The 12188-nt window shown below is 59.2% G+C and overlaps 1 protein-coding gene across 12 annotated transcripts in view; it reads left to right on the top strand.

Moving 5' to 3' along the window:
* C2CD2 (C2 calcium dependent domain containing 2) overlaps positions 1-12188 on the top strand; it is a 47049-nt gene that overhangs the window by 26596 nt on the left and 8265 nt on the right. For all 12 annotated transcript variants that reach the window (XM_039857618.1, XM_039857626.1, XM_039857619.1 and 9 more), the window contains 8 exons: positions 733-856; positions 2337-2445; positions 3291-3355; positions 5084-5208; positions 5663-5837; positions 6642-6755; positions 8535-8662; positions 10087-10366. In XM_039857618.1, coding sequence (XP_039713552.1) covers positions 733-856; positions 2337-2445; positions 3291-3355; positions 5084-5208; positions 5663-5837; positions 6642-6755; positions 8535-8662; positions 10087-10366 — 1120 coding nt within the window. The remainder of the gene's footprint in view (positions 1-732; positions 857-2336; positions 2446-3290; positions 3356-5083; positions 5209-5662; positions 5838-6641; positions 6756-8534; positions 8663-10086; positions 10367-12188) is intronic.

The following is a 12188-nucleotide window of genomic DNA, read 5'->3' as shown; positions in this document are numbered from 1 at the left end:
AAGGCCCCGGTTCAGAACAGTGACCTAAAGGACACTCGTGTCCCATAAGGTGTTAGTGAGTGTGCCCCCCAAAAGGCATTCTGAGGTCAAATCCCTCCCTGAAAGCTTTCACAGTGTGGAGTCCTGTGCTGTCTCTGAGAAGCCTGTCTGGGCCCCCCACGTGTTTGTAACCGACGGTGGGGGGAGCTCTCAGAGAGGAGGAAGCTGCTTTGGGAAGGGCGGGGTTCAAGGCGGGGCCTCCAGGCTCGGGGAGGTTTTCTGCTGCAAGTGCCTTCGTGCTGATTTGAGGACGGGGTGACCGAAGCCCGTCCCAGCGGTGCCTGCCTCTCCCTCGCTAGCGCGACACCTGGACGATACTCAGGTGTCCCCCACGTGGACGGCGGGCCTGCCCGAAGGCAGGATGTGGCCACGGGCTGGCTGGTGTCACGGTCGGTGCTGGTGGGCTGCAGACACCCCCGCAGCCTGGAGAGGGCGCCCCGCTCTCTCGCCAGCACCCGGCCTGGGTCCGCGGGGAGCCCCGTGGTCTCAGCACGATGGCGGGAGCCCTCCCTGGCTGCCCCTGTTGCTGCTCTGCTTTCTGGCGGGTGTGGAAGGCGCCCAGCAGGGAGGTGGTGCTGGTTGCCTGTACCCTGCCTTCCCGTGAGAAGGGGGGGCTGTCACAGGGCCGGCCCGGGTTGCAGCCTCCGCCATCCTCTGCCTTCCCGCGGGTCACCGTTCCTTCTCTTCCTGCAGAATCTCCAGCGTGCTTCCCCCGCCCCTCAGGACCCCTGCCCTCCCAAACCTCCAAGGGCTCACGAACTCAAGTTGCTGGTGAAGAACATCCGAGCCTCGCTGCTAAACGGTGCTGGTGCTTCAGGTGGGTGGCCACGCGGCAGGGCCCCTGGCCGGTGGCGGCAGTGACTGTCCTGCGGCATGACCCGAGTGGAGGGGTGACCTGTGGGTTGTCAGTGGCCTTCAGTTTCTCCTAGGGCTCCCTCCAGTTGGGTCTGCAGTGTGATCACTGCCTTTGAGCCAAAAGGAGCCCTTAAAAATCGTCACACAACTGTTGAAATACAACCCAGGTTTTGCATACGTGAAAGCCGGGCAAAGGAAGGACACAAGGGACACAGGTGGCTTTGCCCTTGCCCTGTAGTGTAAAAGGCGCCTTCTCTCCCTGTCAGTACATGGTAAGCGTCCCCAGCTGATTGCTTTCCCGGAAGGTGAAGTGCCATGTGAGCGGTTTCTGGGTGTCAGAAGCGGGCCCGTGGGGGACCCTTCGGTGCAAGGAGCGGCTGCTGGCTGAGTGACGACAAAGGCACCCCCAGAACGGACGGCTTTCGGCCAGCTCTGAACCGCGGCCGTGCCCCCCGATGTGTGGAAGCCTGGCACGGGGCTCCACTCTCCACTGTGGTTCTGTTTTGCTGAGAATAGAAAAAAGTTCTTTTCTGTCGTCTGCAATGTCAGCGGACACTTATCTCTGTTTGCAAGGAGCTTCTCTCAGTTCCAAACGTACAGCGGGCCACGTTTAGCAGCCAGGACTCCACAGAGCTCGCTCTCGTGGCAGGGGGCGGTGGTAAAAGCGCTCGCCTGAAACCCTCTGAGGCCCCATGTTCAGTGACTGAGAGGGGCTCCCTGGACTCTGTGTCGGCGTTGGGGCCCCCGTTCCACGCCTGTGCCAGCAGGCCCCCACCTGGGGCGAGCCTCCCCAGAAGGTGATTGTGAAGCTCGTGTGTGCTGTGTGTAGAGCGTCTTCTGTGCACGGGACGGGCTGTAGACCCCAGCCCCAGCTGGACTGACCACACAGCACACTCACGGCGTTGTGCCAGGGCCAGAAGCAGCTGTTAGATGATGACAATGAACTCCCCCATCATCTGGATCAAACACCCTGGAAAGGGTTTGACCTGAGTTGGGTCAGGTGTAAACACACACATTTGTTGTAAGTAGAGAAAGGGGTTCCCCAGACTTAGGCGTTGTCCCAGATCTCGTTTCTTTGGCAAGCGGTTAGTCTTGTCCAGAAGTGGGGCCCCCATCTCTGCCGCACTAACGTTATCCCCAGGGCGTGTCCCCCACTGGGAGCCTGTGCCTGCGGCCAGCACTGAGCCCTGCCGGCCGGGAGCGGGGGGTCCCTGGGATCAGTCTGGGTTCTGGGCATTAAACGAGGGTAGAAAAATCTTTAGCAGCAGACAGAGTGGGGTGCTTCCAGAGTTTGTAAGTGGAGATGGAAGAAAGGCCCCTCGGAAGTTGGTGAGCCAAGACCGCAGGCATTTTATTCAGCCTTTCTTTGACATGCAGAAATGTCCTAAAGCGATTAAGAAACCACCAGTAAAAGACCAGCCGTGCCCTCTGCTCGATTGCAGGCGACCTGAATCTGCTGTGCACGCTCCAGCTGAACGAGCCTGTTCAGAAGTTGTCCAGCGCCCTCCCCCCAAACACTACGGACCTCACCTGGGAAGAGGAGTTCACCTTGTGCGTATAGCTGGGTCCCTGTGGGCTCGGTTTCCCCAGCCACACCTGGTGCAGACCGCCAAACCCCAGCATCACTTAGGAGCACCGTTTAGACCAAAAACAATGTTTAAAACAATTTCTTTAAAAAGTGTATCAAGCATCGGAGGTGCCTTTAAGTCAGACATGAGTTTCCGTTGGGAGGTAGCTCTTAACGTTGACTTTCTCCTCACCCGTGTCCCCAGGCCCTGTCGTGACAAGAGAAAATGTTGTTGGGTTGGCTTATTAAGGAATTGGCTTAATTAAATCTCGCAGGGCCAGATAGTGGAGTACTAGCAGCCGATGGAAAGCGATGCTGCCCTGTAGCTATTGTCCTGGAAAGATGCACGTGGTATCGTAAATGAAAAAAAAAAAAAGGTTACAAAGAAGGAGGGAGGCTATCATGTTCTGTATTTCGGGTTTAGACAATTACACGAGAATCCTTTTGATACAGTTCCTCATAGCCACGTGTGGCTCTTTAAATCTCAAGTCATTAAAATGAAACGAAATTAAATCCAGTTCCTGTTTGCACTGGCCATATTTCAGGTTCTCAAAAGCCATGTGAGGCTAGTGGCCACCGTATTTGATAGCACCTATATTACCGTCATCATCCAGAAAGTTCTGTTGGATAATTCTGAGAGGCCAGTCAGCAGATGTCAACAGTAACCATTTCTGAATAGTGAGGTTGCAGATCATCTTTATCCCTTTGGCTATATGTCTCTATCGTTTTTAAAATATTGATGACGACTTTATAATCAGAAAAAAATGCTATTTCAAAAAGCGATAAAGCACCTTTGAAGACTCACAGCGTTTTTTTTCCCTTTTCACAGTGAGTTGAATGCCAGGTCCAAGGAGTTGTGCCTGCAGATTTCAGAGGATGGGAGACCCTCGGAAGGTGGGTGGCGACCAGGTAGATGAGGCCCTGCTCCCTGGAAGGGTCAGTCAGCTGACGGTGGCCTTGGGAAGCTGCGAAGGGCGGAGACCCGGAGGAGGCCAGCCCCTCCCCCCAAACCACTCTGGGTCTCCCCGTGGGAATGTTTGGTTGAAGGTCCCTCTCGGTCATTAACAAGGTCATGCATTTTGGGAACGTATGTTCCACGGGTTTTTTTGGTTTGTTTTTTAATAGCCAGAATCTTTCGTGAAACAATTCTTGGCTTAGAGAAGCAGTTCTCAAACCTCTGAGCCTTAATAGGTCATGTATTATTATTATTAATTATTATTACTATTATTATTATGATGGTGAAATACACGTAACATAACATTTACCGTCTTAGCCGTTTTTGAGTGCAGTTTGGTGACCCGGGTGTGTTCCCGTCGCTGGGCGGCCATCCCCACCACCCATCTCCAGAACGAGGCTCCGTCCCCATTAAACAGCGCCGCCTCCCGCTCCCCCTGCCCCAGCCCCCGGCGCCACCATCCTGCTTCCCGTGTCTGGATTGTCCTGTCCTTGTACAATAAGCCACCGTGGCTTGAGTTGGACACGGGCTTCAGATACAAGAAAACAGAAGGAAAATCGCTATAGCGAATGTGGACCCACAGGCGTACCTGTGTGTAAGTCGGTAGTTTCGATGTTTATTAGATTTTTTTAAAAATCCCTATAAACGCACCAAGCATCGAAAGTGAGGAATGACCCGTAACTGGCTTATCCAGCTGCACAGCCAAGCCACTTGGCTATTTTCTGATGTTCTCAAGACCCAGGAAAAAGATGTTCACGCTTCTGGTTATCAGCCGGAATTCTACAGTGACTTCCGTGATCGGCAGCCTCGAGACACCTGGGCCGCTCCCGAGATACGAGCCGAGGTTCCCGGAGCGGGCAGGTGTGGGGACGCAGCATCGGCCGCTGAGGGAAGCCGGCTCCTAGTCCGCCCTGGGCCCCGCTCCTGTCCAGCCCCACAGGGACTGTGAAATTCCACGCTTGAAAAAGCAAACCAAGGAAGAGCCGTATAACCATTAACTCAGACTCCTGTGCTTTGAACGTGTTGCCCATTTCCTTTACGATCCGTGCTCACACCCGGTGGTCGCTCTCGCTTACGTATTGTCTCTCTCCACGCACGCACGTAAACGTGTGGACGGTCGGGGCGTAATTCCGTGCATCGTGGCTCCTCGCCCCTAAATCCTTCATTCCCTGTGAGCAGGGATGTTCTCGTACGCGTCCGCGGCACGATTTTCAGCGTCCTGAGTTTTCGTCGCCGCGGCCGTCCAGCCCGCCCCCGGAGTTCCAGTTTTGTCCATTGACTCACTAATGGGGCGGGGGGCGGGGGCTGGCTCCGGGCACAGGTGAGCCTGTCACTGGAGACGTCGTGTGCCTGGGGCGTGACTGCCCGCCGTGACCTGCCCACGTAGGAATCCACGCCCAGGCCACCCCAGGAGGTCACTTTCCATAGAGCCCCTTTGCTACCCACAGTTTCTGCTCCAGGCCAGGGTCACACATTGCCCGTCACGGTCACATTGCCCGTCCTCACCACCTCTCAGCTTCCTTCGTTGTTATGACAATGACATTTGCCAAATGGTTTCAGGCGGACAGGAGTGATCAGGAGTTCGTTCTGGCTGCAGCGGCTCACGCCGACTGTTCCCTCCCGTGGAGACATCCGTGGTGCTCATTTGTCGTCTCCTGTCTTTTTAGCTCTGCTGGCGATGACAACTGTCCCTTTAGATTTGTTTAAGAAGCAGCCTTCCGGGCCACAAAGCTTCACGCTGACCAGCGGGCCCTCCGTGGGCAGCTCGGTGTTGGGTTCGGTCACCGCGGAGGTAGGTGGCCAGGTCCCAGCCCGACCCGCTTAGACGAGCCCTCGTTTCTGTCTGTCTGTCTTGCTCTGGTGTGAAGGTGTGAAGGTGAGAGGGGCCGGTCGGGGAAGGACCGCCGTTTCATACGGTGCGTCTGGAGACTTGACCGGGACGCTTCCTGCCCGTGACCGTGTCGAGCCATCTGCCGCGTGACACGGTTTTCCGTGAGCGTGGTTCACGCCACAAAGCGTGTTCTATGTCCTTCACACCTCCACCCTTTGCTCCCGTCACGTGTCGCGTGGCTGGATTCGAGCGTGGGTCCTGTCATCCTGACGTCAACTCTGGGGAGATCCGGGTTCATTATCGTACTAAGCGACAGTGACTGAAGGCACCAGTGGTTACGGCAGAGGACGTCGGCGTCCACGGCGGGCGGGGTTGTCCCCACACCGACCCTGAAGCACAACCGCCTTCTCCACAGTTCTGTTACATAGAACCCTGCGAAGCGAAGCCCCGGCAGAGCCCGCCGCCCGTTCCTGCCGCCAAGATAGAGAAAGACCGCACGGTGATGCCGTGCGGGACGGTGGTCACCACTGTCACCGCCGTGAAGACCAAGCCTCGCTTCGACGCGGGGCGGGCGTCCCCGCTGAGCCCTGGTGAGAGGGGGAGCCGTCCCTGGGCCGAGCCCGAGCCCCGCCCTCGCCGTGGAGACCTGGGCCCCGGGCGCAGGAGGCGGGGCCGCGGGCGGCTGGTCATAAAGCCGGTGGCGCGGGAGCGCCGTGCCCGGCGAGACCCCTGCGCAGCCTTTTTTTTTTTAAAGAAAATTACCTTTCTATTTTGTCAAATAAATACAAGCCGAAGTAAGGTTCCACCAGTAGTGTATTCTGGAGCTAAAATTCAGGTGTTAGATGAAACAGCTATTTAAAGGGAGTGGTCCATGACGTCGGCGTGGGGACAGTACGCGATCTTAAACGGCAGGCCAGTGGAGAGTTGCTGATGTTAAATATCATTTACTAGAAGGCTTGATGTGCAGTCAGTTTAGATCCGGCTGAATTCTGTGCCTGTCCCCACAGCCACTGCCTTGGAGGACGACTTCTGTATAAGTGTATGAGTTATTTATTTATACTGTGTTTCTGCTCGGACAGAAATATCTTCCCAGGATAGACGGCCTGGCACGGTTCTGGAATGCAAAAACAGACCGGGAAATTCTGGCTTAATTAAAACATTTCTGCAATTTTATTTAAACCCGAGCTTCCAACACCCTTTTTGGCAAGCTCCCCACCCTACCCCACCCCACCCCCCAAAAAACCAAAAATGCAATAAGAGAGAGAGTTAAAAACCCGTAAGGCTCGCCCCTCCCGACCGCACGCGGTGGGGTGGGAGGAAGGTCAGGTTTCACTGCCCCATCACCGGATTCAGACGCGGTTTGGGGGCCCTGGTAACCGGCGTCTTCCCGGCAGACTCTCCCCTCAGGACGCCCGTCAAGGTGAGGGTGATTGAGAAGGACATCTCCGTCCAGGCCATCTCCTGCTGCAGCGCCCCTGTCAGCAAGACCCTGTCTTCCTCGGACACAGGTGAGGCGTCCCCGGCCGATCCTGTGCTCTTCCTGCACCTGCGCCCCCCACCCCCACCCGATGAGAAACCCGCGTCCCCTCTTCACGGTTTGGGAAGCTTTTTTAAGGAGCGAGTGAAGAACTCGAGGGAGAAAAGGGAAGTCTGAGTTGGCCGACTGCCGGGAGTGGCGTTTCGGCCCCTCTGGTCCTTACGGGGGACGCGTCACAGACACGCCCCCCGGCTCACACCTCAGTTTGTAAACTGTCTGCACGTGCCCTTTTCTCTTGTTCGACCAGTTACACGAATATCATGGAGCTGGCAGGACTCAGGGGACATAATCAGAAAGGCAGCTTTATTTTTTGTCCCCATTGCCCCGTGAAGCCTGTTTGACAGGAGGCATTTCCTTGTCCACCTCCCCACCCTCCCCAAGAATTCTAGGTGCCAATTTTCCATTTTTATCGTCACTTTTAGGCAGTAAATATCTTTAAAGAGATGTCTCACTGTCTCTTTGAGTCACAGCGTAGTCCACGTTTCGGGGTTAAGTGTCCCCCCCGGCATGTGGGACGTACGTCACAGGGGCGGGTCAGGTCGGTGGCTTCTGTCTGGCCGCCTCGCACCCGCTGAGCTTGGTTCTGCTGCTGCCAAGGGCGAGGATGGGGCAGGGACTTGCGGGTGGGGACAGGGGCTCGGCTGGCCGTGCCGTCTTGGGTGCGCTGCCCCGCTCTGCCCGGTGGGGGCGGGAAACAGCCTCTTCCCCCGCGGGCATTTTCGTGGTTCTTCGGACGCTGCCCTGCAGGGCCCCCCAGCCATGACTTCCCGGACACGGGGCTCCGGCTCAGCTTCCGCCCCGGTGGTATGTCGCACCGCCTCATCCTATGGGGGTCCCCTCGCCTGGGCAGGACCCCTTTTTCAAAGACCCCAGGCTGAGGTTCCTGCCGTGGGTTTGTCATCAGGTCTCAGGCTCCAGCCCCTGGCATCGGCTCCCACGGTGCAGCCGGGGCCGAGTCGCTTTCCCGGGCACACCTGTCACCTTGACCGGGCAGAGGTGCCCTGCGCAGACCCATCCCTCGGAGGCGCGGGAGTCACGGCACAGCCTTCCCCAAAGGCGTCCCCCTCAACCCTTTCTGGCGACCCTTCCCCGCGTCGTGGGTCACGACCAAGGAGTTGCTGCCGCCGGGTCCTGTCACCACTCCTCCTGGGAACGCGATGCCCGTGTCCCTCAGGCCACCGCCAAGACTGAGGGCGGAAGGTTCTTTTTACGTGCTCCTCCTTTAGGGTGTTGCCACTTCAATTCGACGTTGGCGGGACTGTGCGTTCTGGGCGGCAGCTCTGTGTCCCAGACACCTGGCGGGCATCCTAGCTCTGCCTCTGGCCAGGCTGCCAGCCTGTTCCCTCGCTTCCCAGAGGAGGCCTCAGAGAACGCCCACCTCAGGGTCGGGGGGCGACTGAGTGAAGTCACATGCGCAGAGCCCTCTGCACAGCCTGGAGCGTCAGGCGTTGGCATGTGCTGCTTTCGCGACCGGCCCCTCACGGCCTGAGCCCTGCTGTGGGTGGTCACCCACTTGCCTCTCGCAGTTCAAAATCCCCCCCAAGTTTGGAGGTCTTTTGCTTGTTGACCTGCTCTGGCTGGTTTTTCCCCAGCTCTATCGGGGTGCAGCTCACGCACACAGACATGCACAGACCCTGTGTGCACATGTCAGTGCGTGTCACGTGACCACACAGAGCGTCCGCTGTAGACCAGGGTCCACAAGCGGAGTTTCTGACTTTTGGTGACGTGTCAACGCCGCCTCCCCCCGCAGAACTGTTGGTGCTAAACGGCTCGGATCCTGTGGCCGAGGTCGCCATCCGGCAGCTCAGCGAGTCCTCGAAGCTGAAGCTCAGGCCACCACGGAAGAAGAGCACCATCATCATATCGGGGGTCTCCAAGGTGAGCCGCGTCTGTCCCCGTCCCCGCCAGCCCCCGCCCCGCCCGTGGAAGCCGGCCCCAGCTTGTGATCCACCTCCAGGAAGCCCCATTTGGAAAAGTCAGTCCCTGTCCCTCATCCAGCAGGGGCCGACTGGTGGCATCTCATTCACAAAGCTCATCCTGTTTACGAAGGAAACATGAACGTTTCCGACGGGGTGGGGGAGGGGGTGGGGTGGCGCTTTGGTCGTAGAGAGGTTGGTGAATCATTCGAAGAAAAGTCCCTGGAAGAGAGAGACCCCAGGGCCACTGGGGCAGCCCTCCGGGACGGCCCCGCCCGCCACCGCCGCGCTCCCGGCGACTTCCGCTTCCCACGTTACGCATTTCCACACCATTTTGATTTTTTCGCGGTGAATGTGTTTGCCTTTTGCAGTTAGAGACGAGGCTCGTTTTTGAACGTGTCCGATCCCACGCCTGCCTCCTCCCGCTCCGTGATGTTTGTCCAGAGCAGGCGGTGGGGGCGTGGCCGGCCTGACTGGGCGCCAAGCGGGCCAGGCTGCTGGAGAGGCCTGTCCCTCAGGGCGAGAGGCCACGAGGACCGTCCCTTGCTCCTTTTTAACATTTCAGACTGAACAAGGAGCTGTGAGCAAGGAGGGACCTCGGCAGATTCGATGGTGGGAGGGGGCCAGGAGGAGGAGGCGGGCTCGTTGATACTTCGAGGGCACCCGGCAGGCACACTGAAAACCCACCTCTCAGCTGCGGGAGAAGGGCCTCGAGTCCCGACAGGCACAGCTGGTGGCAGCCTTGAGCATCATCCCCCGGGAGCTGGGCGGTGCCTCTCAGGGTGTCCTGTGCCGTCCCGCGGCAGCCAGCAGGCGGCGCTGGCATCTCCGGGAGAGGCGGGACCCAGGGTTTTAGTGTTTCCCTGCTGTTTCCCGGTTCTGGACGAGTGTGAGACTCGTGGCCAATCTCCTCTAAGCGTTCTCTGAGGTTTCATTTCAGAATCGTCAGGAACGCATGGATCTTAACGTTTGATGCCCCCAACCCACCGCGGTTATTCCTTCCACTGACGCTTCATTGTCCCCTCCGAGTCCACGGGCACTTGAGTCAGGGAAGCGCAGTTATCGCTGTCGCTAAGCAGACGCCCCCGTGCAGCTGCCCGGGAGAACAGCAGACCGGCGCGTGCCCCCTCCGTGCCCGCTGCGGCCACTTCCCGCTCCCGGCCCCTCGGCTTGGTTCACACACGAGCAAAGCCCTTCGGGTACAAAGCCTGGGCTTATCGGTTTAAGATGCTGTAGGCACAGAGGCTCAGAGGAGCTGGACCTGGAGCTCCGAGCTCACGTCCCTGTCACCCCTCCGACTTAGAAGGAGGTCACAGCCGTCACCCATCGGGGGTCTGGGCGGCGTGTCCTTGGAGCGTCCCTCACGCTGACTCTCTCTCCCGACAGACCTCGCTGTGTCAGGACAGCGATGCTGGCCTGATGCTGGACTATGTGGCCTCTATGGACAGCGCCCGCGGAGAGGAGGCCCTGTTCCAGCCGGGGGCGCCTGCAGCCTCCGCTCCCCCGGAGGAGGACGCCTCGGCTGGGGCCCCGCCAGCCTTGGAGCCCCAGGACTGCGAGCTGGCCCCCTGGGACTTGGAGGAAGTGCCGCGGGAGCCCGACACAGATGAGCTGTCCGAGAGCTCCCTGAGCGTCTCGGAGCCGGGCGCCGCCAAGAAGCATAAAGGTACCTGCCCCCCACGCCCCGAACCCCCAGCGACAGCCTCGCTCCACGCTGCCTTCCAGGCCGAGTTCCCAGCCTGCGCCCTCCCCTGTCCATCCCGCCCTCAGCCCTCCTCCGTCCCCACCGACCTGCCAACGCACCTGCACCCAAGGTCTGAGCCCGGTCGGGAACGGGGGCGCTTCGGAGTCCTTCCGAGTGCGAGTGCTGGGGTCACCTCTGCCTTTGGGGTGCATGCCTCCTCTGTCTGAGCAAAGCCAGGTGGAGGCCGGGTTCCCCCTGGCTGGGACATTGGCATCTCGGTTCACTGTGCCTCGGACTCTCCCTCCACCTAAGAGCAAACCACAGCTCACCGCTGGGACCACGGGGGAGGTGAGCCCCCCAGAAAGTCAGTCAGCTGGCACTCCCCATGTGTGTGTGGTGAGGAGGGGCCTAATTTCCACTTCAGAATAACGCTACTCGGTTTTCCTGCTAGTTCTAAACTGGTGCTTTTAAATTCAGAATCTCTTTCTCCTGTCAAAGTGCTTTTGATGAGAGTGATCTGTAGTCTAGGGACTGGGGGCAGATGTAACTCAAGACTCACTGGCCTCGGTTTTCCTCTGTCATGGGGGACGGTCCACCTCCCGCCAGGCAGTGCAAGGAGCCCCAGGGCAGAAGTCAGGTGGGACTGGCAGCAGGGAGCCCGAGTCACACGTGGGTGTGACAGGCGGGGCTGCCGCCAAGCTCCTTACTCCCTCATGAGTGTAGACATGAGGCAAGGGGCACCCCCGCACCCCCCTCAAGGTCGGGAGTCTGGATGGCGACGCCTGGGCCTCTGTGCCTTTTTTTGTTGCCTGGGCAGGCTGGGGACCAGTGGTTCTGTGGTGACAGTGCCCCAGGGCACACCGCCACAGTATGTCCCGGAGATTAGTTCCAATAGCCGAGTGGGGTGCAGCCGGTGGGGCGGTAGAGCCGGAAGCCGCCCAGCACGCTCGGGTGCACAGGGACCCCCTCATGCAGCATCACGCCAGAGGGCCTGATCCATCTTCTTCACCCATTCTGTCCAGCTAATTGCCACCCCTCCTCTATGACCACTCATCCGCTGACCAGAGAGCAGAGCGGGACGGGGCGGGGGGCAAGAGTTGAAAGAGAGACGGAGAGAGAGAGGGGGGTGGTCCCCGGGGATGGTCTCCAGCCCCTGCGGTGAAGACGGGACTGAGGGCCTCCATCTGCCCCGTCGTGGGGGGTCTTGGGCAAATTATCCTGTGGACTGAGCCTGGGGACCAGGAGCTGCTTGGGACACGAGCCGTAGCCTGCACGGGGACCTCTGTGCCGCTCTTGCTTCTGTCTGTGAGGCTCGGCCCAGGGTGTGGGAGAGACGGTACCTCCTCCGGCCTGGACTCGGTCTGGGGGCTGGGCAGGCCCCAGGGAGCTCTCCTGGACCTGAGGCAGGCAGGTGGGTGCCAGGCGAGGTAGAAAGCAAGTTGGGGCGCGGGGCGGGGCCCACCTCCCTTCTTCTAACAACACGCGGCCTGTGCTCCCCACGGCACCCGGACCCCCCGCCCCCGCCCTCCTGGCTCATGCTGAGGCCACGCTCGCTGGTGCATTCATCCCCCACTGCCCCGTCCTCCCTCTGCTTTCCTTCTGGAGAGTTCCTCCCTGGGCCTTCTTTCCCAGCTGTGTCACGGCCATACTGCTCCTTTCCTGTCAGCGGCCGAGTGGGTTTTCCGTTTCCTCCGGCTCAGGCTCCGAGGCTTTGAAAGGGACGGATCTGACCGATTTAAAACGTCTCCTTCCCGCCATCGTTTTGCGAGATCTGCGCTCAGCCTCCCTGTGCAGTAGCGTCAGA

The sequence above is a fragment of the Pteropus medius genome, unplaced genomic scaffold, assembly GCF_902729225.1.
Source record: "Pteropus medius unplaced genomic scaffold, Ma_sr-lr_union100, whole genome shotgun sequence".
NCBI lineage: Eukaryota > Metazoa > Chordata > Mammalia > Chiroptera > Pteropodidae > Pteropus > Pteropus medius.
The sequence above is the reverse complement of the archived record's forward strand: the minus strand, read 5'-3'. Positions and strand labels throughout refer to the sequence as shown.